We start from the raw sequence: 27,767 nt of genomic DNA, 5'->3' as shown, positions 1-27,767 counted from the left end.
GTTCGTCTGGAGGGGGGCTGTAAACAATGTCCACTCTTTCTCTTTTTGTCCTAGCTACAAACAAGATACAATTTTGCCAAACTGCACTCTGGGAAATCAGTGAGTTTATTGGACTTATAGAGCCATCAGTGAAGGTTTACTTACAGGAGAGTGGGTGCTTCCCCTACTAAGGCCTCAGTGGAAAGTCTTTATACCAGTATGGATGACAGTTTCCACATAGCAGCACAAAATGATGGAAGCACCTCCTCTAAGTATATGTCCTTAGTTTCTACCTGAGGCCATGTGCAACTAGGGCTGACCTGGTGGTTTGGAGGTGAGGTTGGACCCTCTGGGAAGGGTTTCCGTGACTCTCCCTGCCTCTCCTTCTTTGCAGCCTGTGACAGTTACCAAGCTCAGCTGTGAAGATCCTCGGCAGGTGGGCACAACTGAGCCTGGGACAATGGCATCTGTGTGAGGACATCTCTTCACAACACCAGGCCACATGAGGAAATATTTTTTATTTAACTAAGTGAAATACATTTCTGTCCTCTCCATTGTTTTGTCATTCATTGTTCAAATCCTCAGAAAATTTATTTAAACTGTTACTCTTTTTAGTTCACCCTGGTTTAAGGTACTTCTATGAAGCATAGATTCTTGTTGTTATTGAGATATTTTAATGTTTCCTGTACAGCTGCTAACTTCATTCATGAGCACTGCTGTGGCCTTGCTTCATCGCAGCAGGTCCACAATTGCAGTTCTAAGACCTTTCACAGGCTGGCTAATTTCTATAGCAAAGAATATCTATCTTCAAGAAAATTTCTCTTTTCCGGGTAGGCATGGTATGACTGGAGCATCTCATGTCTTGATTTTGTCCTTTGGGATACAGTCTTCACTATATTATTTAAGAAGTGCCAAAAAGGATTTGACTGAATATAAATCTGTCTTCATTGGGGAATTAATTTTAATTAATATACTGTCTAGAGTAAACATTCAAGGGCCAAAATAATTTTATCTTCACCTGCTCATGATACTATAGACAATTTTCTAAGTTGTCAAAAAAATTCCATTGACATTTTTGTCTATTTCCTTTTAGGAATATTCTAAATTATATATTAGCTTTGTTCACCTATTTATCTTATGTTTGGCTCATCCATTATTTTAAAATTTCAATGATTCTTTTAAATATGATTTTTTGGTCTATATCAAATGTGTCAACCACACACAATTATCCTCTATTTGTGTTTTTAAGACAAATTTCTCTTATTATGTTTCAAAAAGAATGTCATGGTATATAAAATTTAAAGATTTTATAATTTTTGGTAACTCTTTTTCCATTTAATACTAGGTAACTACTGTTCATCCTCTCTTTGCATATAATGATAGCTCACAGTATTTCCTTCTCCATAGTATTTACCAGTTATGCTGGTATTTATCTTCACACTATGTATTCTCTTTTTATTTCTATTGATTGAATTACATCCTCTTACTATCTAGAAACTCAAACTATGACCTTATTTGATATCTGTATTTTGGAAGATAATTGTTAAAATGGAATCATAACATAGCTTTCTTCTTACAATAGCACAGACATGCACAAATGGCAGGTAATGTGTGCACAGGTAGCAGACAGACTCGGGCCCTTTTTAATACAGACTTGGGAAACTAATAACAAAATAAACACCATCACCTCCCAGTGCGGTATTTGCCTTCAACCAAGTGTCTGCCCTGAATGCGCTTTTTGCATTGGCTCTGTTGGGCTCAATTTTGTTGTTAGTAGGTATAAAATGGTTTCACATCATGACTTTAATTTGAATTTTCCTGGTTCGGGTCCTACGTATTCTTTCTGTTTTACTTCACTATAAACTGTTTACATGTCTAGCCTAATGTTTCTACTGGGTTGTCTGTTTTTTTTTTTCTTGTCCCTCTTGTATTGGATCTTCACACATTTGTTCATAGAGCTACTAAATCGATATTCTCTTCATTTCCAGCAAATTTTACTTTCTATGCATCATCATCTTTCATTTCTAGAAATTTTTGAGTATAAAGTGATTTCTCCACCTTTTATTTTGAGTTTTTAACTGCTCATCTCATTTCAGAGCTCTTTTGCAACTGAAATTCAATAATATATTGACTAATATTTTTTTGTAAAGTAACATAAATTTTGAGGACATTTTTGTGCATTTGTGTCTATGTATTTAGAATTGTTGTGAATCAAATTATTAGTAAAATCCAGACATAGATTCGGTAAATTAGCTTAAATTGTGCATATATATGATTAAAAATCTCCCTATATACTTATACATGTATTATGTTTCTGTGTGTATATATAGATAGATGTAGTAATATTTAAACATGTGTATATGGCATGTTGTTTTTTATCTTAAAATACTTAAGATCATCATCTCCAGTATATGTGACTTTGAGTGAGGCATTTTGAGGTAAATTTTCAAAGAACTGTAATATGCTTCTCCAAACTTATTGATAACCACTTACTTTTGTAAAAAGCACTTGGGGAGAGAGAGACAGGAGAAACCACCAAGAAAGCTTCTCCCAGCTAGTTAAGTGCATTGTTTTCTTGTCCTTGTACAGCTTCTTTGTGAGGTAATTTTAGACTGCTTGCAAGCCTTACACCCAATCCATTGTGGATGTGACAAATTCATTTCTCTTCCCTCCTGGTTAAAGCTGTCTACACCTCTAATAAGCTACTCAGGTTATCTGAAAACATCTGAAATACACTTGGGTGGCCTATTAAAGACTCCTCCTTATACCTCTTGCAAAGCTGTTTGTCCTTTTATTATAACTACTTTTGTTGTTTTCAGACAACATCTTACTCTGGAACCTCAGCTGGCCTAGTATGCACAGCTGTCTTCTTACCTCAGCCTCCCAAGTTCTGTAATTACAGATTTGAGCCAAAACATCTAGCTATTCCAATGTAATTTTGAAGACTGCTGCTTGAGTAATCACCATGTAGGTGATTCCTTCAAGAGACCATCTCAATAAAGATCATTTTATTTTAAAATGGCAAATATCATCAGGCAAAGGAAGATACATGTGCCTTCTATCTGAGGATTGTTTATATCATATCACTGTTTTCATGTGTCCACCTCTGTATATATCAAAGACATGAATTATCATTTTGGTTACATTATTGAAAGAATTTATCAAACTAACAATGGGAGAAACCAGACCTAACTTAATGGGCTTTACTGGGTGAAGTTATAATTTTCTCATCATTTATCAAATTCTGTAACTGCTAACAACAACTTGGCTAGGTTCATGAAATTATTTTCTATGACTCTATTACTTTTGACATAGCATTTAATTTCTGTTCCATTAAGAAATCCTAGCCTCCCTTTCAATTGCTCAGATTTATAAATTGCAAAACTCCATGAAGTCTTAGTTCATGAGTGGAAAATGCCAGCATTAGTGACCAGTGTTCTGGCGGTAGGATAGAGTCTCTTGGTAATATCATGGAATTGTGCACCCTTTTTAGCAGTAACATTATAATGCACAATCATTTTTCAAGCATAAAGATGTGTGGTCATTTCTAATGTAAGAATAATCTCAGTAAAGTAATATTCATCTGTTATGGTATAGGATAAACTTTTAATTTCAAGTCTTAAATACTACACTATAAGCTATAGCATTGAAAAAATCTTTTATAGGATACAGACACTTGATTTTTTTCAAAGACCAATTAATATGTTAAAAGGCAATAACTTGGCCAGGTGTACTGGCACATGCCTTTAATTCCAGAACTTGGGAGGCAGTGTCTGGCAGATCTCTGTGAGTTCAAGGCCAGCCTGATTTACATAGTGAGTTCCACGTCAGCTGGAGCTACAGGGAGACCCTGTCTCAAAAAGACAAAAATAATAAAGAAAGAAAGAAAGAAAGAAAGAAAGTAATAATTGCTGTTGAAATTATGTTAAAGACAGATTGTTTACTTCAAGCACATTGTTTTCTTATTATCCTTAACATTTACACATTGTAAAATAAGTATTTAATTTTCTATAATTCTAGGATTCCTTATTGGTTTTGGCATTTCTGTATTTTTTTCGGATAAAATTTTATATATATATACTCTTTGGATGTCTATTTCATTTCATATCTTGGGCAGGGAATCTATAAGAAGAAACTAGAACAACTTGTGTTTCCAGAAATTAAGGAATTATGGGCAAAGTATGAGAGCGATAGACTGAAAAGCACTAAAAACTAGTAGAAAGAGTACCATAGCCAAATCTAGGAGAATTTACAGGAAAAAAAAAAACCATATTGTTGTAAGAAAAATCATAGAGAAAAATAACTCATCTTTATCCCATACAAATCCTGCCTAATAATAAAATAAAAATTAATAAATTTGGTGAAGGGAAACTTTCTTTTGCATAATAATTCCAAATACTAAATATGAAACCATAGAAAAATTATCAATATTAATTTCTAGTGTGTTATATGCTGGCTGGATTACTGATTAGCACTAAAATTAGGATATAGACTTTTTTTAAGAGAAATAATCTTTGTCTAACCTCAATCATTTTCACCAAGACAGCCACCAATCATAAAGAAAAATATAGTATGTTAACAAGTGGAGAAAAGTGGCAGAAACATCTTAGCAACTAATGAGCAATCACTTTTTCAGTCATAAGAAAAACTGACACCATGTGATACAGTAAGAACACACCTCTTTAGAGACACTTTCCTCAGAGATTCATTACATTAATCTCATGAGAATGTGTGAGATAAACCCCACCTGAAAGATTTTCTAAAAGTAACTTGTCTTCTTTGAAAGTATCAGGGATTTAGAAGACAAAAAAAGGAAGAATATTACTTATACAATTCTTGGTATTAGAAGTGGCCTCTGGAGAAAATCACCATAAGAGGTTATAAAATTTTAGCACAGCAAAAATAAATAACAATAATAACTAATAATAAATCATAGTAAAATGATTAGAATATTGTGTGAGTATATATGTAATTATGAGTTGAAAATTAAAAAGGAATATATCTAAAGTTATATATTTGTATATGGCCAAAGCCAAATTTTGACCCATCCTGTATTACTACTGGAAGACTTGTCTAGCTTTTGTATCAGGGTTATACTGCTCCCGTACAATGAATTAGGGCACAGTCCTTGTCTTTCTGTTCTCCAGATAGATGGCTTTGCTTAAATAAAACCAGGATTTTGTTTCCCATGAATGGTCTTTGAAATTTCTGAGCTCTTTGTATATGAGGACATAGATGATTTAAAATCATACCTTATTTCTTTAAGGTGGTTAGGCCTTTTCTCTTTCACAACTATGATATTAATCTGAAGTATTATTTCTTTTATATCACTTTTGAAATGACAGCTTTTGCTTTCCCCTTCTATATAATCAATTGTTCTAAATACATGCCTGTTTCCTCAATTATTTTAAGAGGAATTTGTTACTTTTATACCTTTTCCTATATATTTGCTTACAACTTGATTATTATATATTTTATTTTTCCTTTCCCATTTCTTTGAGCAATGGGTTATAATACCATATTTCTGTGTTTAATTTTGAAAACACTTATTTAATACTGTATTTCTCTGTACGTACTGACTTAAGTTAATACATTTCTCTTCTTCATAGTACTAATTTCTATACCATGTTTAACTATTATTTTTCAATTGTGTTTTAGAATATCCTGTGGTGGTTGTTTTTGTCTTTTGGGTTATGTTTTTTTTTTTGTTCCTCAAATGTGTTACATTACTTGAGCCATGTAAAAGTAAATAATTTTCGTTCTGTATTATTTTAATTTTTCTATATTTTTATTGCGTTTTGTGCGTTTCATATAAAAGAATCTTATCAAATGTATTAGAAGTAAATTTTAATTTTCTATTATTTTAAACTTTCAGATATATGTGGGTTATCTTTTCCTCATATGTATCTGGTAAGCATGTCTCTGTGCTTACATATATGGAGGCTCTTATGTGTGTTTGCTTGTGCCCAAGATTGTGTCTTCTTAATTTTGTCTTTATGTTGTGAATTAAGTGCTCTAACCACTGAGAATTCTTTCTTGTTGTGAATTTCTCTTTATTGTAATAACATATAAATCAGCTACTACACAGTAAAATAGTTTAGTAAATACTTTTTCTTAAAATTCATTCAAACTTCCTTAATGAATTGATTCTTGATCATATTGGATTAAATTTTTCTTTAAAAATGTTCTGTATTCTTTGTATGACACTTTCAGGTTTATAGCCATGTCAACCAAATCACCCACATTATTTGCATATGTTTTGTTAAGTGTTTCATATATTAACTGTTTTATATATTCTGATAAACATCATTAATCAAAAAGTATTAGTATGGCTACATTATACATAGTCACAATATCTTAAAATAGGTAATGATGTTGGAAAATTTAGCAGAGACCAGTTTGAAAAAACTTCATAAACCAATTGAAATTACTTAACATTAACAGTAGATGAACTGAGTTGTACAATGATATATATTTTAGAAAGATAACATTTACTAAAGTGTAATAAATCAATTTATTGAAGTGCTGATTCAATGAAATTCAGCATTTTATTATTGTTTTTGCTTTTGCTTTTTTGAAACAGGATCTCACTGTAGCCCCAGATGGCCTTAAACTGGTTATATATCCAGGCTGGCCTTGGTCTCACAGAGATGAGCCCATATCTGCCTCCTGAGCACACAACCACACCTGTCAATACTTTTAACATTTTAAAATTTGTTTTCAGTGACCAGACTAGACTTAATGTTCAGTAGTAGAGTAGTAGCAAAGTTCATGTGTATGTGTGTGTGTGTGTGTGTATTTGACACACACACACACATATATTAAAAGGAAAACTTATTTGTTAATACACAAATAGTGGGTGGAATCTTTTATAAGGAAGGAAAAATATTAAAGTGAGAAAGGCCTGTTGAAAAACCTGAAGGAGGCTAATTTTACTTCAAGATGTTAATTAAAAGAGAGAATGCCAGAAAGAAAAAAATACCAAATTACGGAGGGTCAGGCTACTGATGTTTTATTTTACCTTAAGTAGTGTGGAAGCAATCCAATAATTTTAACCTTTAAATATTGACAATAATATTGTTTCAAATGGTATAATATGGATAACAATGTGGACTGAAAGTATCTAACTGCTGGACTTAGGAAAACATTAGAAGTGCTAAGCTAGTTAGGAAGTTCTATCCCATATGCATACACTTGATCCATTATACAAAGAACTACATAGTTGACTATGGTATTCAAAAGGACACACTGGAAATATAAAATTGAATAAAATATAAAAATACTATTTTGTTTCATATTTCATGGTATGTACTTGGAAAATAAATGTTTGTTGATGGAAAGGGATAGGAAAAGTGACTGGGAGTGCTTTACTTGGTTTACACTGATTTTCCAACCAGTTCACATTTGTACAGGCACCTGGAGGATGTGACCAGCTGGGCCATTAGAATACCCAGGGCTCAGGAATTCCAAGGAAAAGAGAAAGTGAAGACAGAGAAAGTCATATAGTTTGCAAGACCTAAGCTGAGTTTTCCTTCAACAGTAAACTACCCAAGACAGAGATAAAGCAAAAAACAAAACAAAACAAAACAAAACAAAAACAAAACAGAAAAACACAGGTTGAAACCAACTGGCAATCCAAGATCATGTTGTCAGAAGTTCATTTGTTCTGAGGCCAGTGAAACACTCAGCACATAGTAGTGACATCTCATATTTGGTGAACTGTATCATAATTTCATGAGAATAATGAGGAAATATTTTACTGGGTTAACATGAAAAATTACATAGAATTATGTAGAATAATATGATAGATATAGTCTGATGCAAATCTTCATGGAAGTAACAGAAGGTAAAACATGTTAAGAAAGGTACGTAGATAAACCACGACTGTGTAACTGTTCTGTGCTTTATTACGTGTACTAAGGAGAATTACTTGAGGCTTATGTGTAGGAATGTGCTATAATCAGAAGCAGGTTTCCAGTCAATTAACCCATCAGAAAATGTAGTTTACAACCAGGTGTTAAAACATAAATCTCATTAGTAGTAGAGGTTATTCATCAAGGAAGCACAGCCAGGCACACCAAGGGCTCATATATACTCTTGTTTTGTTCCAGAATGAAGGAGAATTTGTCAGAGTTTAGCATTTCCACTCAGACACTGTGAAAGGCATCTTTATATTTCTCACACAGACTGTTCTTTGTTTTTCTTGTCACAAATAGAAATACTATTCTTATACCTTATGACTGATTTCATGGGATCTTGGAATGTTTTGCTCTGCTGCTAATGAAAGAAAAGTAAATAATTAAATATAACATGGCAAAAATACTCAATGCAGATCATGAAATTTGTTGTAATTGCATAAATGCACGTATGTTCCTGTCTGCACTCAAATCTGATCTACACAAAGGAAAACAATAGCTACTTTTCTAAACCACAATCGCTGATACTGTCAACAGTTGGTGCTATTTGTAATATTATACATAGACCAAGATCCTTGAAGTTCTATGTTTTTTCTCCTATATTTTAATATTATTTTAACAAATATTTTTAAAATATTAATTTGCTAACATCTAACATGGAGTTTAAATTATGAAATATTGTTTATGAACACTTTTGAATATTCTCTGGTGAAATCTATTTTTCTCCCTATGAATATATATTATCATTTATATATTATTTCTTTGTTCTTCACAGACACCATTCATCTTCGGGTTCTTGAATCCTCCCCAGTTGGCACAGCTGTTGGGAGCGTGAAAGCAACTGATGCTGACACAGGGAAAAATGCTGAAGTAGAATACAGAATTATTGATGGAGATGGGACAGATATGTTTGACATTATAACTGAGAAGGACACACAGGAAGGCATCATAACTGTGAAAAAGGTGCATAACTTCGGTGAAAATAATCATCTGTGTGTTTAGAGAGTACAGATTTCAGTATGTGACTTGTTTTTGTGTTATCCACCAAATGAAACATAACTGTTGTGTTTTCTTGTGATTTATATTATTTATAAGTAAGAAGGATCTGATGCCAGTGAGTCCTTCAGACATTCTGGTAATATGCTTCTGTTAACTGAAACATGAAATCTGAAATTTAAAGAAAAAAGGACAAGTTATTATATGTTTAATTATATTTCTAAGCTATGTTAATAAAAGCCCACCAGAAAACAATATTTTCTTAAGGAATTGTTAATAACATGATAATAGCAATACATCATCACAGTTGAGGCATAAAAATAGCTTGCTATCCTATCCAGATGTATGAACCAATAATTAGTGTTGTTAATAAAAAGAGACAGAATGGGTTGGAACATAATTTAATTGTTCACATTTTCCCTTCTGCTATGTAAACTAAACTTTTCTGCTAATATATGTTAAGTGAAGGAATTTTAAAGTAACAAGGTTTTATTGTAGTTGGTTTTTATCATTATAAGAAAAAATAAGGCACACGTATATTTAGATCCAAGTGAAATATCATGCAAAAAATAACCATTGAGACAGGGTAATAAAATTGTGCTGAGATGCTCTTGAAAGCACAAGAAACAAACCCTTTGCTAACTTGGAATAACCAGCAAAGGTAAAAGCCACTTTTTTCTTTATTTTCCCAATAAAGAAAATAAGCAATAAGACAAATTGAATCTTTTTGCTTTTCAGAATGAAAAAACAAAACAATAAACAAAATAAAAAAAAACAAAACGCTTGAGCAAACCTGAGTGTAAGATATTAATAAATATTGTGCAGCAAATATGGCTCAGGGATTAGATTTTAAACCCATGACAATTAAGTTACCTAAGTTACCTCATATAAAAGTCTACTTTTAGCTTCATAATGCATCATATTTAAGGCATTACTCTAATTTTTTTTGCATTACATACAATTTTCCTAATCTTCAATATTTCCTATGCCTACTGAAAGTTTTATATTAGTCTTCAACATTTCATAATTTATACAGCTCCATGTCCCATTGTAGTGATATCAATATTATGTTTTTTAAATAACCCAAAATTTAAAAATTCCTGAATCTTAGTTTAAAAAATTGTCCCATAGCCAGTAAGTCATCATGTGTACAGAAATACACATCAGACTAGCCATTTTTGGTATGGAATAACCGTCCTTATGAAAATCTTCATAATATTTATGTAACTTTTTATAATTATCATTTTCCAATGTTCAAAAGTATTATAAATTAGTCACCTAAATATAAATTATAACACATACATATATTGCATTTTAATTGTTTTTTTATTAACTAATGAACAACTGTATAAAACTCAGCCAGATTTCTAAGTCCTGTAACTTAGTGCAAAAAATCCAACTCCTTCACTCTAATTTGAGGATGTTTGTCTTACAGCCACTTGACTATGAGAGCAGAAGACTTTACACCCTGAAGGTAGAAGCAGAAAACACCCATGTGGATCCACGTTTTTATTACCTAGGCCCATTCAAAGACACTACAATTGTGAAAATCTCCATTGAAGATGTAGATGAGCCTCCTGTTTTCAGCAGATCTTCCTATCTCTTTGAAGTTCATGAAGATATTGAAGTGGGCACAATCATTGGTACGGTAATGGCAAGAGACCCGGATTCTACTTCCAGTCCCATAAGGTAATTATGTCCTTGTTTAAGATGAAAATAAGCACAGTTAAATGCATAGAGGGATCGGGAAATTCTACTAACATTTTTTAGCAGCTTGTATACTATCCTATAGAACTGTGAGAGCTGGTCTTCATGAAGAAGGCTTCCACATCAGTTTCAGCTTCATTGCTCCAAGTCCTGTGTCCCACATATATCCTGTCTTCAACAATAGGGTCTTGCCTTCAAATTCTGGGAGGTAATTAAAGACTCTGGCAATTGTCTGTGCTGTGAGTATTTTGTTTAGAATCCTTCTATCTATGCTCATTAAGGATATGGGCCTATGGTTTTCACGTGTGCATCTTTATATGGTTTTGGTGTTACAGTGATACTGGCTTCATAGAAGGGGTTTGGAAGTTCTTCCTCAGTTTCTGTCTTTTTCAACGATTTAAGAAGTATTAGTTGTAGATCTTTGAAATTTTCGTAGAATTCTGCTGTAAATCCACATGGACCTGGGCTTTTTTTTTATTTGGAAGTTGTGTATTGTTGTTTCAAATTCCTCATTTTTTATGGGTCTGTTTAAGCTTTTGATCTGTTCTTTAATTAACTTTGGTGGTTTCCATTTAATTTGGAATTTCTCTTTCTTCTGCTTATGTAGGCTAAGGTCTGTCTAGTTTGTTTAACTTTTCAAAGAACCAGCTTTTTCAGTCATTGATTCTTGTACTTTTTCTTTGTCTCTAGGTCATTAATTTTTGTTATTTCTTCTGGTCTACTAGGTTTAATCTGTTTCTTTTATTGGTTTTAAAGAGTCTTGAGTTGTGCTGTTAACTTATATATATGAGCTCTTTATGATTTTTTAGATGTAGACACTGAGAACTATAAACTTGCCTATTAAAACTGCTTTTAAATAGTTCCAGAGTTTTTATAGGGTTGTGTTATAATTTTCATTTAGTACTTTCTTAATTTCTTCTTTGACCCATTTAATCTCCACGAGTTTGTGTAGTTACTGGAGCTTCTTTTGCTATTGATTATAAACTTTATTGTTTTTGGTATGATAGAATGCATGGACTTAATTCAATTTTTTCTATTTGTTGAGGTTTGTTTTATGTCCCAGTATGTGATCAATTTTAGAAAAACTTGCATGGGCTACTGAGTAGAAAGAGTATTCTTTGGTGCTTGGTTGGGATATTCTGTAAATGTCTGTTAGGTCCATTTGCTGTAAGATGTCATTTAATTTAGACGTCTCTCTGCTTGTTCTTTCTCCAGTTGACCTACCTATTGGAGATAGTGGAGCCACTTGCTATTGCTGTGTTGGGTTAATCTGAATTTTATAGTCCTAGAGTACCGTTTTATGAAATTGGGCACATCAGTTTGGTGCATATAGGTTCATGATTGTAAATCCTTCTTGGCCAATTGTTTCTATGACTAAAGTGATCCTTTTCTCTCTTCTGAATAGTTTTAAATTGTTGTTTATTTTGTCAGATATTAGAATTGAAACACCCACTTGTTTCATAGTGTCCCTACTTAGATGTGTGATAAATTTCTTGAAGACAACAAAAAGATTGATTTTGTTTCCTAATTCCAGCAGCCTGTGTCTTTTGACTGGGGAGTTGAGTTCATTCATATTTAGGATTAGTATTGAAAGATACATATTGGTTGCTGTCTTCTTAATTTGTTTGTGTTCTTGGTCCTAATTTGTGTTTCCATGTTTATGCCTTCTTTGTTTTCTTTCTGTATTCTCTTGGGTATAGTCCTTCCTCTCTTTGATCCTTTGTGTTGCTTCGAGTATTCTTTGTAGGACAGATTTGGTGGACACGATTCCTTTCTGCCTATTTGTGTCATGAAAAAAATTTCCATTACCTTTTCACTATGATAGATACTTTTGTTGGGTGATTGAGGTTTACTGAGAATACTTTGGTGAAGGATCTTTTGGTTTTCATAGATTGCACTGAAATATCAGCTGTAATTCTGATAAGATTTCCTTTATATATAACTTGTTTTCCTCTAGCAGCTTTCAGTACCTTCTCTTTATTCTGTACTTTCAGTGTTCTTACTATGATATACCATGGGGAATTTCCATTCTGCTCCTATATAATTGGTGTTCTTTGTACTTCATATATCTGCATAGGTATGTCTTTCCTCAATTTAGGGCAGTTTTCTTCAATTATCCTGTTTAAGATCTAGTCAATGCCATTTCCCTGAGATTATTTCCTTCTTGTATGCCTATGATGCATAAGTTTGGTCTTTTCACAATGTCCCATAGTCCTTCCATTTCAACATTTTTAACTTTTTTCATACTCTTTGCTTGAGTGTCACAGTTCAGTGACCACAATCCAAGCCTGAAGTGCTTGGGGACCCCAACAGATAGAAATCAGGACACAGGGGATGCAGAGGCTTGTGTTCCAAGTGCATGTTTATTGTGAACTAAAGCAGCTTATATAGAATGCAGATATGGAGTAACCAAGGAATAACCAAGGATACATTACTTTACAAAAAGAAAGTAACCAAGGAATAACCAAGGGTAAATTATGTTACAACCAAGAATACATTAGTTCACCAACTGAAATTCACACGTTTACAGTATCCAAGATTCAGCTACATAATATTAATAATACCTTAGATATAAAGTGAACTGTTTGTGATCACTCTTAGCAACTACTAGAATCTATTATTTCTATATAGAAACCAAGCTTACAGTGCTGAGAAACTCCGGTGTCCATAAACTGAAACAGAACTCTTTAGTTATGTATCCAAGACTGCTAATTAATGAGGGAAGCATAGCCTGTCAACTCAGACCACAGAAGCAGAGAGCAGGGAAAGTCCCAGGGTGGAAGCATTCTTCCTCCTATTCTAAAGTCACGCTGTGCCAATAATAGTTCCCAATACTTGAGGAGTTCAGTTCTTTAACTTTGTTGTCCAGTCTTCATAGTCTATTTTATATTTCATTGATTCTACTTGTGAGGCTTTCTCTTGCCTTTTCAAATTGACTTACTGAGTTTTTCTATTCCATTTCATTTCAACTTGGGTTTTATTCAATATTTATATCTCTTTTGTGAATTCACTTTTCAAGTCCTAAATTATTTTTGTTATTTCATTCAGCAGCATATTTGTATTTTCTCGAGCTTCAGTGAAAGGTTTATGCTACCCTCTTTCAGTTCTTTGAGTTGCTTATCTATGTGTTCTTCAAGTTCTTTGATCATCTTTATGATTGTTCTCTTAAATTCTGTGTCATGGTTTTCCTCAGGGTGATTGTCATTTCAGTACATTTCTGTGGGGCTGGTGGGTTTTATTTGGGGACATATTCTCTTGGTTTTTCATATTATTAGTATTTTTGCATTGTCCTTTAAACATAAGGCTGTCTTTTGTTGGTTGTCTATCTGATAGGAAATTTTATTCTGACTTTGTTTACTTGAAGTTTAAATCTGTTTATATTGTTGATGTAGCTTGCGTCTTTTTGCTCAGATATGAAAAGTTAGTTGGTGTGTACTTCAGGTTCTTAGATAGGGTAGTAGACTGACCTGAACAGTAGAGAAGTCTGTGCTAGGCAAATCAGGAGAGGAGCCAAAGGCAAGATGGTATGGGAACAGCCTGTGGAGGGTCTAACAAAAGAAGCTGAAGAATTGATCTAATCTAGGCACAGGAGATCAGGACACAGTGGGTGAGTCTGGACTAAGAGTGTAATCCAGGGATCTGGCTCAGAAAGAGCAAGAGCCATCCTGGACCCAAGGCTAGTAGGGGGACCCAGAGTGGGGATAGAGTACAGCTGCTCAGACTTTGGGGGAATCAAGGCACAGTGGGCATGATCTGACTTACAAGGGTGGCAGGCAGTTCTGAGGCAGTGAGATCCCCTTATTAAGTTATTAAATAGCATTTTCTTGGCAGAGATTTCAACTGAAGGCAGTCATGTTCTGGGTTCCTGACTTCAAAGTGGAAATGATATATTATTTTTGTTTGTTGGTTTGTTTAAAATGGAATCTCACGTAACCCATACTGGTCTTGAACTCACAATGTAGCCAAGGAAGATCTTATACTTTTGTTCTTCCTGACTTCTTGTTCCAAGTGGTAAGATTACAGGTATGTTCTATCAGGCCCAGCATGTCATAGGGTAAACCCAGGTCTTCATGCATATTAGAAAAGCACTTTACCAACAGAGGTTTATGCCCAGACCCTATATAATGTTTTTGATAATATAAATGTGAATCAAGTGGTATTATTATATTACCGAAATATTTCTCAAAACAATCAAATTGATTTCTGTCTTCATATAATTGTTCCTTAGGATACATAAAATCTCTGTGTATATCTAAAAACAAATTATAATGTTTAATGAGGATGCAGGCCAAAGGACCATGGGCAATATGTTTTGTCTGAAATGAAATGTGTGACAACAGAATTTATGCCATGTTGATTGTGGAATGTTTTGTGATCTTGATATAGAAAAAATATATTTTCAAAGAAATGAAGTAGGAATATACATATATATATGTAATGAAAGCTATACCTATATACTATACAACATACTTCCTATATATGTGGGTTCTGTATCCTCTCACAGAAAGAGATAATATGAGCAAGTTCCCAGGGGCCCGAAAGCCTCTGTTTCCTTATGTTCATGCACCAAACTCTTTCTTAAATTCTTTCCACCCCTCTCCCTCAATGGTCCCTGAGCTTGGATAGGTAAGTTTTATTATAGGAGCCCTTCCCACAATGTGACAGCATGCACAAGATCCATGCTACTCAATCAGACAAAAACCCAACATAGAATGGGGAAATGAATAGCAGGCTGGAACCCTAAGTAGCCAAGGAACTATTGGCAAATGACTACTGTAGGTGAGGGAGAGTAGATGTTCTTTAACCGAGTGACTCTAGATATGCTGAGTAGACTCCAGTAGATGAACTTGCATGAGGGACATCTGGATACAAATATTTGACTAGATAGGACTTAACATTTATGACAGAATATGTAATCTGGGGATGGGGTAGTGGGGAGGGGATCTAAATTTGATTAAGATCTATTATATGAAATGCACAAAAACTCAAAAAATATGGGAGAAAAAAGAGAAAAATATATGACTGAACACGGTGGTACATATCTTTAATCCCAGCAGTTAGATGGTAGAAGCATCTAGATTTTTGTGATTTTTGAGACGAACATGGTCTCCATAGAGAGTTTTAGCCTACAGTGAGACACTGTCTCAAAAAAAAGAAGAAAAAGAAAAGAAGGAAGGAAGGAAGGAAAGAAAGAAAGAAAATAGAAAGAAAGAAAGAAAATAGAGGCAAAGGATAGGAATTTTAAATACACACAGAAGGAAAGAAAGAAAGAAAGAAAGAAAGAAAGAAAGAAAGAAAGAAAGAAAGAAAGGGAAAGGAAACATTAGAAATCATTGTTCTTGTACCGGGATGATACAGACTTTGCTTCATTCATATTACTTTCATGCATTTATATTATCTTAGCTGTGGTAAGCAACCAAGATACGGTTTAAAATATATAGGACATTTTACATGGGTTTTATGTGAACATTACTCCATTTTATACAAGGGAGTTATGCATCTGAGAATTTGGATATCCACAGTATCAATTCCCAAAGAAATAAAATACCTTTATTAAGTCAATGTATTTATTGGATATTTCATACCACACATGATATAAAATTCTTTCATGTATCCTGTATATTTGGACAGAAATCATAGATTTTTGTTTCAAAATATTCTGGAAATAATGTTTAAAAGAAAATGAAAGTTAACACACAATTTGCCCATATACGGTTGGAAAATTGTATGTGAAGCATATCTGAAAATGAAGATCTGAGTTGCCAAGGTAGCTTAGCAGATATGGGCACATTCCACCAGGCCTGATGACCTGAGTTCAGCACCACAGGGTAGAGGAAGAGAACCAACTCCAATGGATTGTCCTCTGGCCTACATATATGCACTGTGGTGCCTGCCCTCAATCCCCATACTCAGTAAATGCATGTAAATAATTAATGAAAATCTTTGATTTCTCTCTCTTTAATATACTATATAATAATCTTCTACATACTGTCATTATTTTTTGAGTTGACATACAAATAATTAAGAACAACAACAACAAACCTTAGAATGGATTAGGATAAGACATTGATACATTATTATTTTATTACATGTATTAATCTAAGTATTGTAAATTCCTGTAGTGTTTTTCCCAAGTAAGATAATTAGCTGTTTTCTGACAGGGCTGTTCAATTTTTTTTTTAATTTGATAACTATTTTAGATTACTCTTAGGTCTGAATATATATCCTATTCCATTAGAGAAAATTTTACAAGGGGATCAAGAAATATTCATTGGATGACAGCTAGTGTACTAGAGTAGTAGAGTGTGATAGTAGCAGTTGGCTTGTTGTTTTCATGTCTTATTTCCTGTTTTAAATTTGTGATTAAACTGCTTTAAATACAACACTACACATCACAAAGAATGGCAATACAGGGTAGTTTAGGATGAAAGGTAGAAAACAGCTTCAGCCTGGGTAATCATGAAAGAATGTTAGGAGGTAAAAATTTATGTGACTTCAGTAATGATTTAAATTTTTATTTGTAAATTATTCCAAATGCAGGAATTATAATGACTCTGTATTTGTTAATGGTGATACATGTAATGTGATAAAGATATTGACGTTTATCCCAATTACGCCACTCTGATTGACAAAGGTATGTAGTACACTTTCAAGTGACATTTTGCATGATGGCTGTAATCAGTTTGCAAAATGATCGTTTTAAAGACATGGATTTTATTTTACACAGATGTATGAAATTTTCTAAAGTAGAATAGTAACTTTAAAACATTTTAAGGTATTTTTTTATGTTGATTCATGGGGTTAATTAACTGAAGATATACAGTTATCACACCTGAAGCTACAAATCACCACAGGTTGATGATCCACGGCTTTGATAAAAATAATGTTGTCTCCAATTTTCTTACTAAGGAAAAGTCTGACCTTCTGATATTAACCTTTTATAAAGGATAGTTTTAGTATTTCTTTATTAGAATACTTAGTTACAAAATAAAGTCAGTAATAATTTAATTGTGTATAATTCAGACAAATTTGTGGCCAAATACATCAAGTTAGTCGACCATGTAAGGCAATAGGCAATGATTTCGATAGCAGAATCATTTGTAAACCTTGCATTTGAATACGGAACAAAATGCTAGTTTATACTTCAAGTGGTGAATGTTCACCTGTGCAACCTGATGAAACGGTCTACAGTCTTCATCAGTACTATTTCCTATGATTATCAGTAATTTGTATGTCTTTGTATTTTACCATTTGCTACTGCAAACCATCAATATTACTGCCATGTATTTTCTTTGCCATCTCTTTTCAGATTTACTTTGGATCGCCATACTGACCTTGACAGGATCTTTAACATACATTCTGGAAATGGATCACTTTATACATCAAAGCCACTTGACCGTGAACTATCTCAATGGCACAATCTTACTGTTATAGCTGCTGAGATCAGTAAGATGAATTATGTTTGATAAATATTTATGTTTTATGAAATTTTTGCTTTTTGTATTTTGACTTAGTTTTAGGTTTATTTTATGTTAAAAATAATTCTTATTACTTAAATAAATTGAATTTCACTACAATTTTTTTCATGATTTCTCAAATGTCTGTATTTTTTCCATCATTTTCTTTATTTCTACACTGAGGATAAGCTAAGAATATTGAAAGAGGAGTGAAATGTTAACTGTAGTCTCTCAAGAATTTTGACAAGGCTTGAGAATTGAACTGCCATTAAGACAAATTGACAGGAGAAAGGCATACACATTTAAGTTTATGTAGCAGGGAGACTTTTCATAGAAACAAAGCCCTCCAAAGTGGCAGAACATAAAACATATCTCTATACTAGAATGAATAAAGAAACAATAGTGAAAAATAGCTAAATATACATGTATTTGTATGCATTTTTCTTGCCTCTGCTCAACCTCTCCTAGATATTAGCAGTGTTACTGTCTTTGTAGTATGAGAGAATATTTATATATTATATCTCTTAAGATGGAGAAGAGGTCAAAGTGGTGGTTATTGCACCTATTCTTGATTTTTTTTTAATTGTAAAACAGCTTTTAATGCTGGAGAGGTGGCTCATGTGGTAAATTGTCTGCCATGCAAATATTAGGACTTGAGTTCAAATACCTAGTACTCATCTAAATAGACTGGCCTGTTATATATATTTGTAATTGCATGTGTGGAAATTAGGAAGAGAATGAAACAGGATGATCCCTGGAGCTTCACAGCCTGCCAGCCTATCTGTTCCCTAACTGAATCTGGGAACTTCAAGCTGATGAGGAGACCCTGTCTGAAAAAAATCACAATGAAGAGAAGCTTGAGAGATGGCTCAGCAGTTATTGGTGTTCTTTAAGGGAATGATGCTACATAGGCTGTACATGCTTCAGTGGGTGAACTCACACTGAGAGACATCTGGGTACACAAACTTGACTCCATAGGCCTTAACATTTATGACAGAATGTATGAAATCCAGTGGGGGTTATGGGGATTGGAGATAGGTGAGGGGATCTAAATATGATTAATCTGTGTTGTAATATATATATATATATATATATATATATGTATATATATATATATATATATATATAGTGTTTATGTCTCTTCTGGAGGACTAGAGTTCAGTTGCTAGCACCCACACACTACACACTGCCATAGCCTGTAATTTCATCTTTCAGGACACTCAATACTTCTAGAAGTCATGGACATGTACACTCATGTAGACAAACCAGACACAGAAATATGCATGCAAATTATACAAAATAATGAAAATATGTGAAGAGTGATTAAGGAAAACATAAAATGTTCAACTTTGACCTCAACATGCATGTGCACTCATGCATGTACACAAACATATATGTACTTGCACATATACACAAATATATACATTATCTGTGAAAATAATCCTGTATGTATATATATATATATATATAGTCATAGCTGAAAATAATACTTATGTCAACACTATGTATTTTGGAATAACACATTCTACCTTCCATTAGTATTTATAAATCCACAACTAGTAATAGCTAATAAAAGCTACTTATAATTGATGTTTCTAATTTGAGGGAAAAATTAAAATATTAAATTTATTGTGTTCATGCTGTGAATTAGAATCTCCAGAAAATGTTAGTTATGAATGATATAATTAAATCTTAACAACCATATACACAGATACTAATATTGTAGATGACAAAATCAAGTTATATTGTTAATGTTGGTGAAATAGGTCATACTATGCATTGGGTAGTTGGTGTCATCCTAAGGATTTTAAATTAGACTTCCTGTTGCTAATGTTTTATTAACTTCAGATTACTGAGAAGTTTCTTAGGCCTTGGTGATTTTTATAGCCTTCATAAAATTTCAGTGTGGGAAGCAGTAATCTTGGAATCAAAATTGGTTGTTCCATTTCTAAGTCTAGCACTATGCTTTGTGCATGATTTCCAAAACTGATAGATCATCCAAATAGAAAGTGGCAACTTGAAGATTTCGAACAACATATTCCTTAAATTGCAGCAGATGTTTCCCACAGATAAGAATGTCTCTATCATTTGTGGAGGTCATTGTCAAATTCATGATTAGCAGACTATTGAAATCATTCAGGAGCAGATATGACAGCATAATTTTCAATCCTGATATTCAGAAGGCTGAGTCAGAAAGACCTCAAGTTCTATACCAGGCTGGACTACCTAGGAAGAGCCTGTCTCAAACAATAGTCAGCATTATCAAAGTCCTACAAAACAAAAATCAAGCAAAATTCATTCAAAGATTTGAGACGGTGGCAGCAGAGCCTTAAATCAATTTAACAATCTACGTCTTCAGAAGACTGCTGGTCAAATCAAATACCTGTGCTCATATAAACTTTCTCCTAGTTTCTAATCAGATGTTAAATTGTTGGTGGAACAGAGTGTGGGACTGTTTTCACAATAAGCATTTACTTGGAACTGAGTCATGGTGTGAAATAGCCTATAAAGTCCATATGTGCAATACCGAGTCCACACACAACTATAAAGACAGAGTTATTCGATGTGATCACTCCAAGCTAAGAACAAATCTGTGTGTTTGAGAAGCATGGAACTAATCAGTTAGATCACCAGAAATCTATTCAAAGCTTCAAGATAATAAAAGAGATTTAGGTTTATCATTCTACCTAGCATCTGAAATAGTGATTTACCCTTGTCTTTCCCAAGGACCCTCCTTTCTGTCGGGAGATACAAATGGCAGTACCTTTTTAAGGCTATTTTTTTTTTTTTTCGTATAAGGAAAACTTCTGTTTTTCTGTCTCCATGTTCAATGGAATCCAACTTGGAGCTTCTGGAATCTGATTGTTTGTGCTGTCTGCTCAGTTCAAGATCCTTATTCAAGCCCAATGAGCTTGGAATTGCATTTTCTATTTCAGATACTTTGAGAAATTTAACTTCTGAAGCTAGTAGAAGTAATTATGATTCAGTAAAACGCTAAGCCAATTACTTCTTAAGAACTAAGCCTATTTTTGCCCTTAAGTGAAATCAATCTGTGGAATAAGTGCTGGAAATGCCCACCTGCCAAGTACAAGCAGCCAGGGTCCCATTATGCTGTTCTGGGAATTCAGTGCAATGAGGGCGAAAGGGAAACAACATAAAGTGAATTGTTTTATTAGACTTTAAATACTGGCTTGATGGTGAGTGTGTCACACACCAAGCCCTGGGCAGGACAGAAGCTTGTGTAAATGAACTTCTTACTAATTTGTTTCCAGACCCTGCTTCTAACAGTTTAATTCCATATTACACAGCAACATATCACATCATGTGACAAGTACTGTCTGCTTCAGGTAATTATTCAGTGCATTACACCATGGCATAATTCTTTTCTTCTGTAAAAAAAAAAAAATTCAAATGCCTGTTGGAAAATGAAAAAAAAAGAAAGAAAGAAAGTTAAGATCACAACCATAGACTTAAATATAAATGGAATTTTAGAACATATTGCTTATAGAAATCAAAGAGTTACTGTAATTACATCTGAAAATTTATCATTATTGCAATAGACTCTGAGGACAGCAGAGCAATGGATGAAGAACCGCAGTAGCTCACTCTCTGTTAGTGAAAATCTTGCCCAGAGCATGCAAAAAAGCTTCATCTTTTGAAATCCCAGTTTCAAGAGAATGATACACACAGTCCTCTTTTTTAGACTAATTGAAAAGCTTGTGCATGCGTAGGAATGGCCTCACCTGTGGACATGCATCCTGAGAGCCTTTATTACTCAGTCCTTCTTGCTATAGAGCAGCTGCCCTGAAGGACGACACTAAGGGAGATTCAGGTGGTAAACATAAGCCAGCTGCTATTCAGTATAATTCTTCCTTGGAATGCTTTAGACTTTTATTTATACATAAGCTGGAGCATCTGCCAGCAAAAAAGATTAGTGTAAGCACTGTTTTCTGAATAGATGACTTGAGGCCTGATGTTTTATAAAGCACATTCATCCCTGTGGATTTAGCATTTGATTTGAAGAGCCTTGAGTTATTTGGAAAGAGACTGAAGAATCTTCCTATTGTGTGAGAGAAGGGTCTGACAGAGCAATTTTTCACATATGAAACTTTCTTGTCTCTTTTGACTCCATTGGCATAATTAGAAAGTGGATTCCTTCCAAGAAGAGTTATTTTCTTGTCAAGAATGAATACCAAAATGAAAATTTTGCCTATGTCCACTTACCGTATTAGTAGGTAAAAGAGCGTCTTCTAGAAAATGTCAAAGAAACATACCTCCCCACTCTTCTGTATAGCAGCAAGCAAATAGGTGGGCAGGGTCTATTTGTAGTGGAATATACCTCTGGATATTAGCAAACAATTTAGTACTAAAGGACATAGGAAGGTTATGGAATAGCATTTTTCTTTTTTTATTTTCTTCTTTCTTCTTGTCCATATACTCATCATAGTCATGTAAACTGAAGGAAAACTGGTTAGCATTGTGTAGGTCTTCTTATTATGTGGATATTTCATGTCTGTGACATTGATTTTTTTTTAATTCCACCTGTGATTTAGATCATGTGGATCCTGTCATTCTGTGACTACCTTGGTACACTTACTGTACATTCCCGTTCTATACATGTGGTTTCAAATGACAAAATTCATTCTTATCTGAATATTACTCTGGTCTCTATATGTACTACATTTTCTTTATCAATTCCTAACTTGATGAAGACTTCACTTTTTTAAACTGATCTAGTACTGCCACAAGCATGGAATACAGATGTCTTGTGACATTCTTTTGTCATTTATAAGGATACTCACCTTGACTCTGCTAGTGTTGGCATGCAAGTTCAGCTATGCTCAGATTAATGAATTCACTTCATGAAATCTGAATGACTTTAACTTGACTTTCTAATGCCCAAATCTCAAACATTAGTAGGACTACCTAGATTATACCCAACAGTGATAATGCCATTATAAAAAATTTAACAATGTTTCTAACACTAAGCAAAATTTTAACATGTTTAACACATTTTAAAATTTGCTTTATAATTCAAAATAATAAATACATCTTTCTATGTGACAACTTTGATGCGCCTTAATTTCATCACGTTTAGCAAAACAATCACGATGAATATGCTGATCGTTTTAATGGAGGTAATTTGGATAGGATAAATTGGTATGCAAAATCAAGCTTGGATTTTTGAAATGGTGTCAGTAATGCATATATTAATAAAATATTTCAACTATTATATTTTATTATAAGTTTTCTAATAAATTTTAAAATAAACCCATGCAGTATAATTTCCAAGCATTTGAAAGTAGCTATTAGAGTTCATTCTGATTATAGAAGCAACAAAACTGGCAGGTTTTAGTATAACAAACAGCCCTTAGGAGACAGTGACATTGTCCGAGTTTTTAATTTATTTTAAACTGCTTTACCTAAAAAAAAGTAAGAATTAAATGAAAGGGGCATAAAAATTACAGTTTAATAAATACTTGTTCCCACCTCATATATGTGGACAGTAGGGCCACACATATAATATGAACTCTGTTATAATACTGTGTTGTAATTTTAAAGGATTTCCAAAATAGTAATAGTAGTCTTGTGCCTGATAATGAGGGAATTCATGACTACTTAATTAGGCTCTACAATAATTTTCTTTATTGCATTTGTTCATTACTTTAGGAGAATGAATGCAATGCTCATTTGCAAGTGAACGCTTAATGTTCACCAGATGCCTGTATAAATTAAAGCTGTGCTTTCCTGAACAAAATTTTGTGTCTCTCTTTCTAGATAATCCGAAAGAGACAACTCGAGTGGCTGTTTTTGTGAGGATTTTAGATGTTAATGACAATGCTCCACAATTTGCTGTGTTTTATGACACATTTGTTTGTGAAAATGCCAGACCAGGACAGGTGAGCAATTACACAACTGAAATTTTGGATGATTTTAGCTGTGTGTTAAATTTTGGTTTTGTCAAAAACTTGTGTGAATGAAGAAATGCAATTAGGAAGACTTAATCTATACTGTTAGTAATATTTCAGAAAATGATGTTTATAAAAATGGAAATTATAATAAGTCATAGTATATCAGGTTTCATAATTAATTTATAAAGTTGTATTGCAAAGAAAGAAATTTCAAATACAAGGACAAACACCCAAATCCCTGCTGTACTACTGCATAAACATTGGTAACCATTTAGTGGTTTAATGGTGTTACTGGAATTGTTATGGTCAGAGACAAGACCCTTATACACCTAATCACCTGATCTCTGCCACCCATCTTCAATAGATCAATTAAATAGACCATAAGAGAGACATGCAGAGAAATGACATTTATTCAGTATGGCTAGATTGGAAAGGATTGGAAAGGAGAACAACTACAAAAGTTCAGAGATGCCCAATAAATACATCTCTGAGGTCCTGACATGAAGTTTGGATTTAAATAAAAGGAAGGAATTATATATAACTAAGCAGTCCTGGGCACAGTGTGGCCCTGCCCATTGTTGACCGCCATTGTCTCAGTTCCAGTTTCTTCAGTTTCAAGACGGTCTGGCAAGTTGTAAAGATTGTGTGAAATCTCTTTACTGGAGAAAAATTTCCCTGTGGCTGGCTCTGAATTTCAGTCTTCTCCGCTCTCAGAAAGAGTCCTGAGAAGTACCAATTTCTTGGGCACCATTGCTTCAATAGTTTATAGACTGAGCCTTGGTCACAAGTATCTTTTAGAATATCATCACTGCTGCCAGCATGGGTAGAGTGAGAACTGGGGAAACCCAGAAATGAATGCATGGGATCACTGAAACGTTTAGTTAATGTTTTGTTGCATGTGACTATATTTTGCAGTATGACAGCTGAATTCACTGTGCATGGACTTTGCTTTTCATCAGTGTGACAACATATAAGGAGCTTAATGACTTCATTTTAGTCCTTTAAAACATTCTTGCTACATTAGCTTTGTTTAGAATTCTTTAAATCATTTCCTCATTGGACTCATTTTGTTGTTTGAAAAGCTCTAGCATATATGACTGAAAGAAAAGCTCTTTTAATTGGTTTGAGTGCTATCTTCACAGAGGGAAGTTGCATGTTATAAATAATAATTGCCAATCAAATGTGTTTTATAAAGAAAAGAAAGCCATTGAGAAACTGTATTGTGTTTTGACATCATTTAATGCTTTTATAAACATAAATGTCATGGTTACATTTTTATGCAGATTGTTTTGTGGAATAACTCAAGTTCTTCTTTGAAGATTATAACAGTTCAATAGCTTGTCTATTGTTTGAAAGAGCAAAATTGCTATAGTTGGATTCTCTTTCTGTACTTGAAATGTTATGGAAATGTTTATTTCTGAATATTTAAATGACCTAGGTTCTTCTAATTTTTTCCTTAATGAAGCAGTGACTACCCTAAAAATACCATTCCAAATTGTCCTTCCCTTGGCAGGCTCAGCATGATAGAAGTTAAAAGCAGTTTCTATAAGTGATACATTATCCACTTTGTTACTACTACTCCATCCATGATTATTCTATTTAATTTTCAAGAGATATCTTTTCAGACCATTTGAATCATAAATACTAACCTACCAATTTATTCAAAATACACAAAGAATGAAGCTTATTTCCATATGTATTGTGATCTCTTTAACTATAGCTAAACCAGTAATGTCTCAAGCCCTTCTAGATATTTAAAAGATAGACTAATGAAGGGAATCTATCAAATGAAAGGTTGAAAAATCAGTAACCCAATCTTGATCACCTTTAGAATATGGCTAATCATTTTTCAAGCTGGCTGCAGATGCATCCATCTCCCATACTGGTTATTTTTAATGAGTCTAGTTTATGCTATTTTAGTCTACTTTCCTAAGAATTTTTTTGCTTAAAGAAATCTTTTATATATTGAAATAATAAAATAAAGTATTCTGGTGCATATCTGTATTCCCAGTACTCAAGGGATCAGAGGCCAGAGAGTCTGTAGTTCAAGGTCACTTTCAGGTACATAGTGAGTCCAAGGACAGGCCAAACCATATAACACTCTCTCAAAGCCTAAACCAAAGGGAGACAGAGAACAAGAGAAAAGAAAGAATTTCAGGTTATGACATATAAGTCAGCAAAGGCAAAATAAGCTATTTGCAAGGCTTTATCTCTAAGCCCTCTTTGAAATTCATGTTAAATGGTGCTAACTCCTTAGGAAAATTTGAGTGTTGGGAATTCTGGTGTGCTTTAGTTATTTATTGAATGCCTTTGTCCAAACAAGCAATAGTCCATAATTTAAATGTTCTTTCTTTTATTTTTGTATTTTATGTATATGGATACATTGCCTGCATATATGTTATTGCACTCATCTGGTTACAATACCCACGCAGGTGAGAAAAGGGCATTGGAACCCCTGGAACTGGAGTTATGGATGGTTGTTAGTGCCACGTGGTGTGACAACTCAATTCAGGTCCTCTGGAAGAATAACCATTGCTTTTAACCACTGAGCCATTTATCCAGCCCCAATTTAATGTTCTTTAGATGACATTTAGAACTACAACATGGGGGGCAATTCCACATGTTTAGTATGTGAACAAATTGATAAATCGGAAATGAAGCTAAGAGCCACCCTTTCTCCTTTGCATTCCTTTGTATGACCAGTTCCTTTGTTTAAGAAAGGAGACATTTCATTTAGAAAGGATGGAACTTGCCACTAATGTCACAGCTTCTCTGGGGCCTCATTTATGGGGCTACTAAGCTCTTCACATTTCCTTCCTCAAAGAAACAAAGACGTTAGAATAGGGAGGAGAATCTTGCTCTTTTTGTTTATCCATGCCCTTACTCATGCCTGTTCCTTTGGCTAGTAATTGTATCTTAACATTTTTTATGTGCAGGGAAAAAATTAGACTTTAAATCTCAAAGACTCCAAAGGAGAGAGGATGCTTGCATTTACTCTTTGATATCTAAGACACTTTCAAACCAATTATCAACTGATAACATACAGCAAGCCAAGTAATAGCATAGATTTTATCAGACTAAAAATAATGCAGTGAGCAGTATGTAGGAACTTCTCTGTCAACTGAAAATGCTGCATTTGACAATAACGAAGATAGTTTCTTCATCAATAAAGCTAGTCTTCTCACAGAAACATGTAAAACATTTTCAAACATAATGAGCAATTTTCTTTATGCATTTTAAAATCCATCCAGCATACCACCCACATTCCATTGTATAATCATTCTTGTTTTCTGGAGGGTGTGAAAATCCAAGTTAATTATACTATTGTTAGGAAGATAAACTGTGCTTTTTCCTTCATATACTAAAAATAAAATTGGATACCACCAGGTTTTTTATTTTTTTTTCTTACTTGTGGCAAAATCTCTTGTGGCAATATATTAAATGAACTTGTCTCTGGTAGAAATAAAGAAATGAGTGTTTTAGTGAGCCAGAAGAAACATTTTATTTACTTCTTGTCCATTTCTGATTTTCATGCAAACTGTTTTATGGAACATTTGTTGAAACAAGTGTATTTGTGCATTTGATGGTGTTTAGAAATAGAACGTAAGACTATATTGAGAGGTAAATTTTGGATACTAAGGAGTTAGTCATTAGAAACTAAGTTATGTCCTAAAGGGAAAAAAGAAAAAAAAAATACTTTTCTTATAAAGGATCTGCCTTCATTTGCATCAAAGGTTTGCTCATGAAAGCCTGTTCTGGTATGATACACATTCAGTCACATGTGATTTTGTCTTACTGTT

The 27,767-nt window shown here is 33.6% G+C and overlaps 1 protein-coding gene across 3 annotated transcripts in view; it reads left to right on the top strand.

The window, feature by feature from the left end:
- The window catches only part of Cdh10 (cadherin 10), a 210,715-nt gene that overhangs the window by 171,659 nt on the left and 11,289 nt on the right, over positions 1–27,767 (top strand). For all 3 annotated transcript variants that reach the window (XM_029569823.1, XM_008846026.3, XM_008846027.3), the window contains 4 exons: positions 8,671–8,858; positions 10,327–10,580; positions 17,908–18,044; positions 23,834–23,955. In XM_029569823.1, coding sequence (XP_029425683.1) covers positions 8,671–8,858; positions 10,327–10,580; positions 17,908–18,044; positions 23,834–23,955 — 701 coding nt within the window. The remainder of the gene's footprint in view (positions 1–8,670; positions 8,859–10,326; positions 10,581–17,907; positions 18,045–23,833; positions 23,956–27,767) is intronic.

This window comes from Nannospalax galili, unplaced genomic scaffold (assembly GCF_000622305.1).
Source record: "Nannospalax galili isolate Female #2095 unplaced genomic scaffold, S.galili_v1.0 scaffold600, whole genome shotgun sequence".
Taxonomy (NCBI): Eukaryota; Metazoa; Chordata; class Mammalia; order Rodentia; family Spalacidae; genus Nannospalax; species Nannospalax galili.
This window is presented reverse-complemented; position numbering and strand designations above follow the sequence as displayed.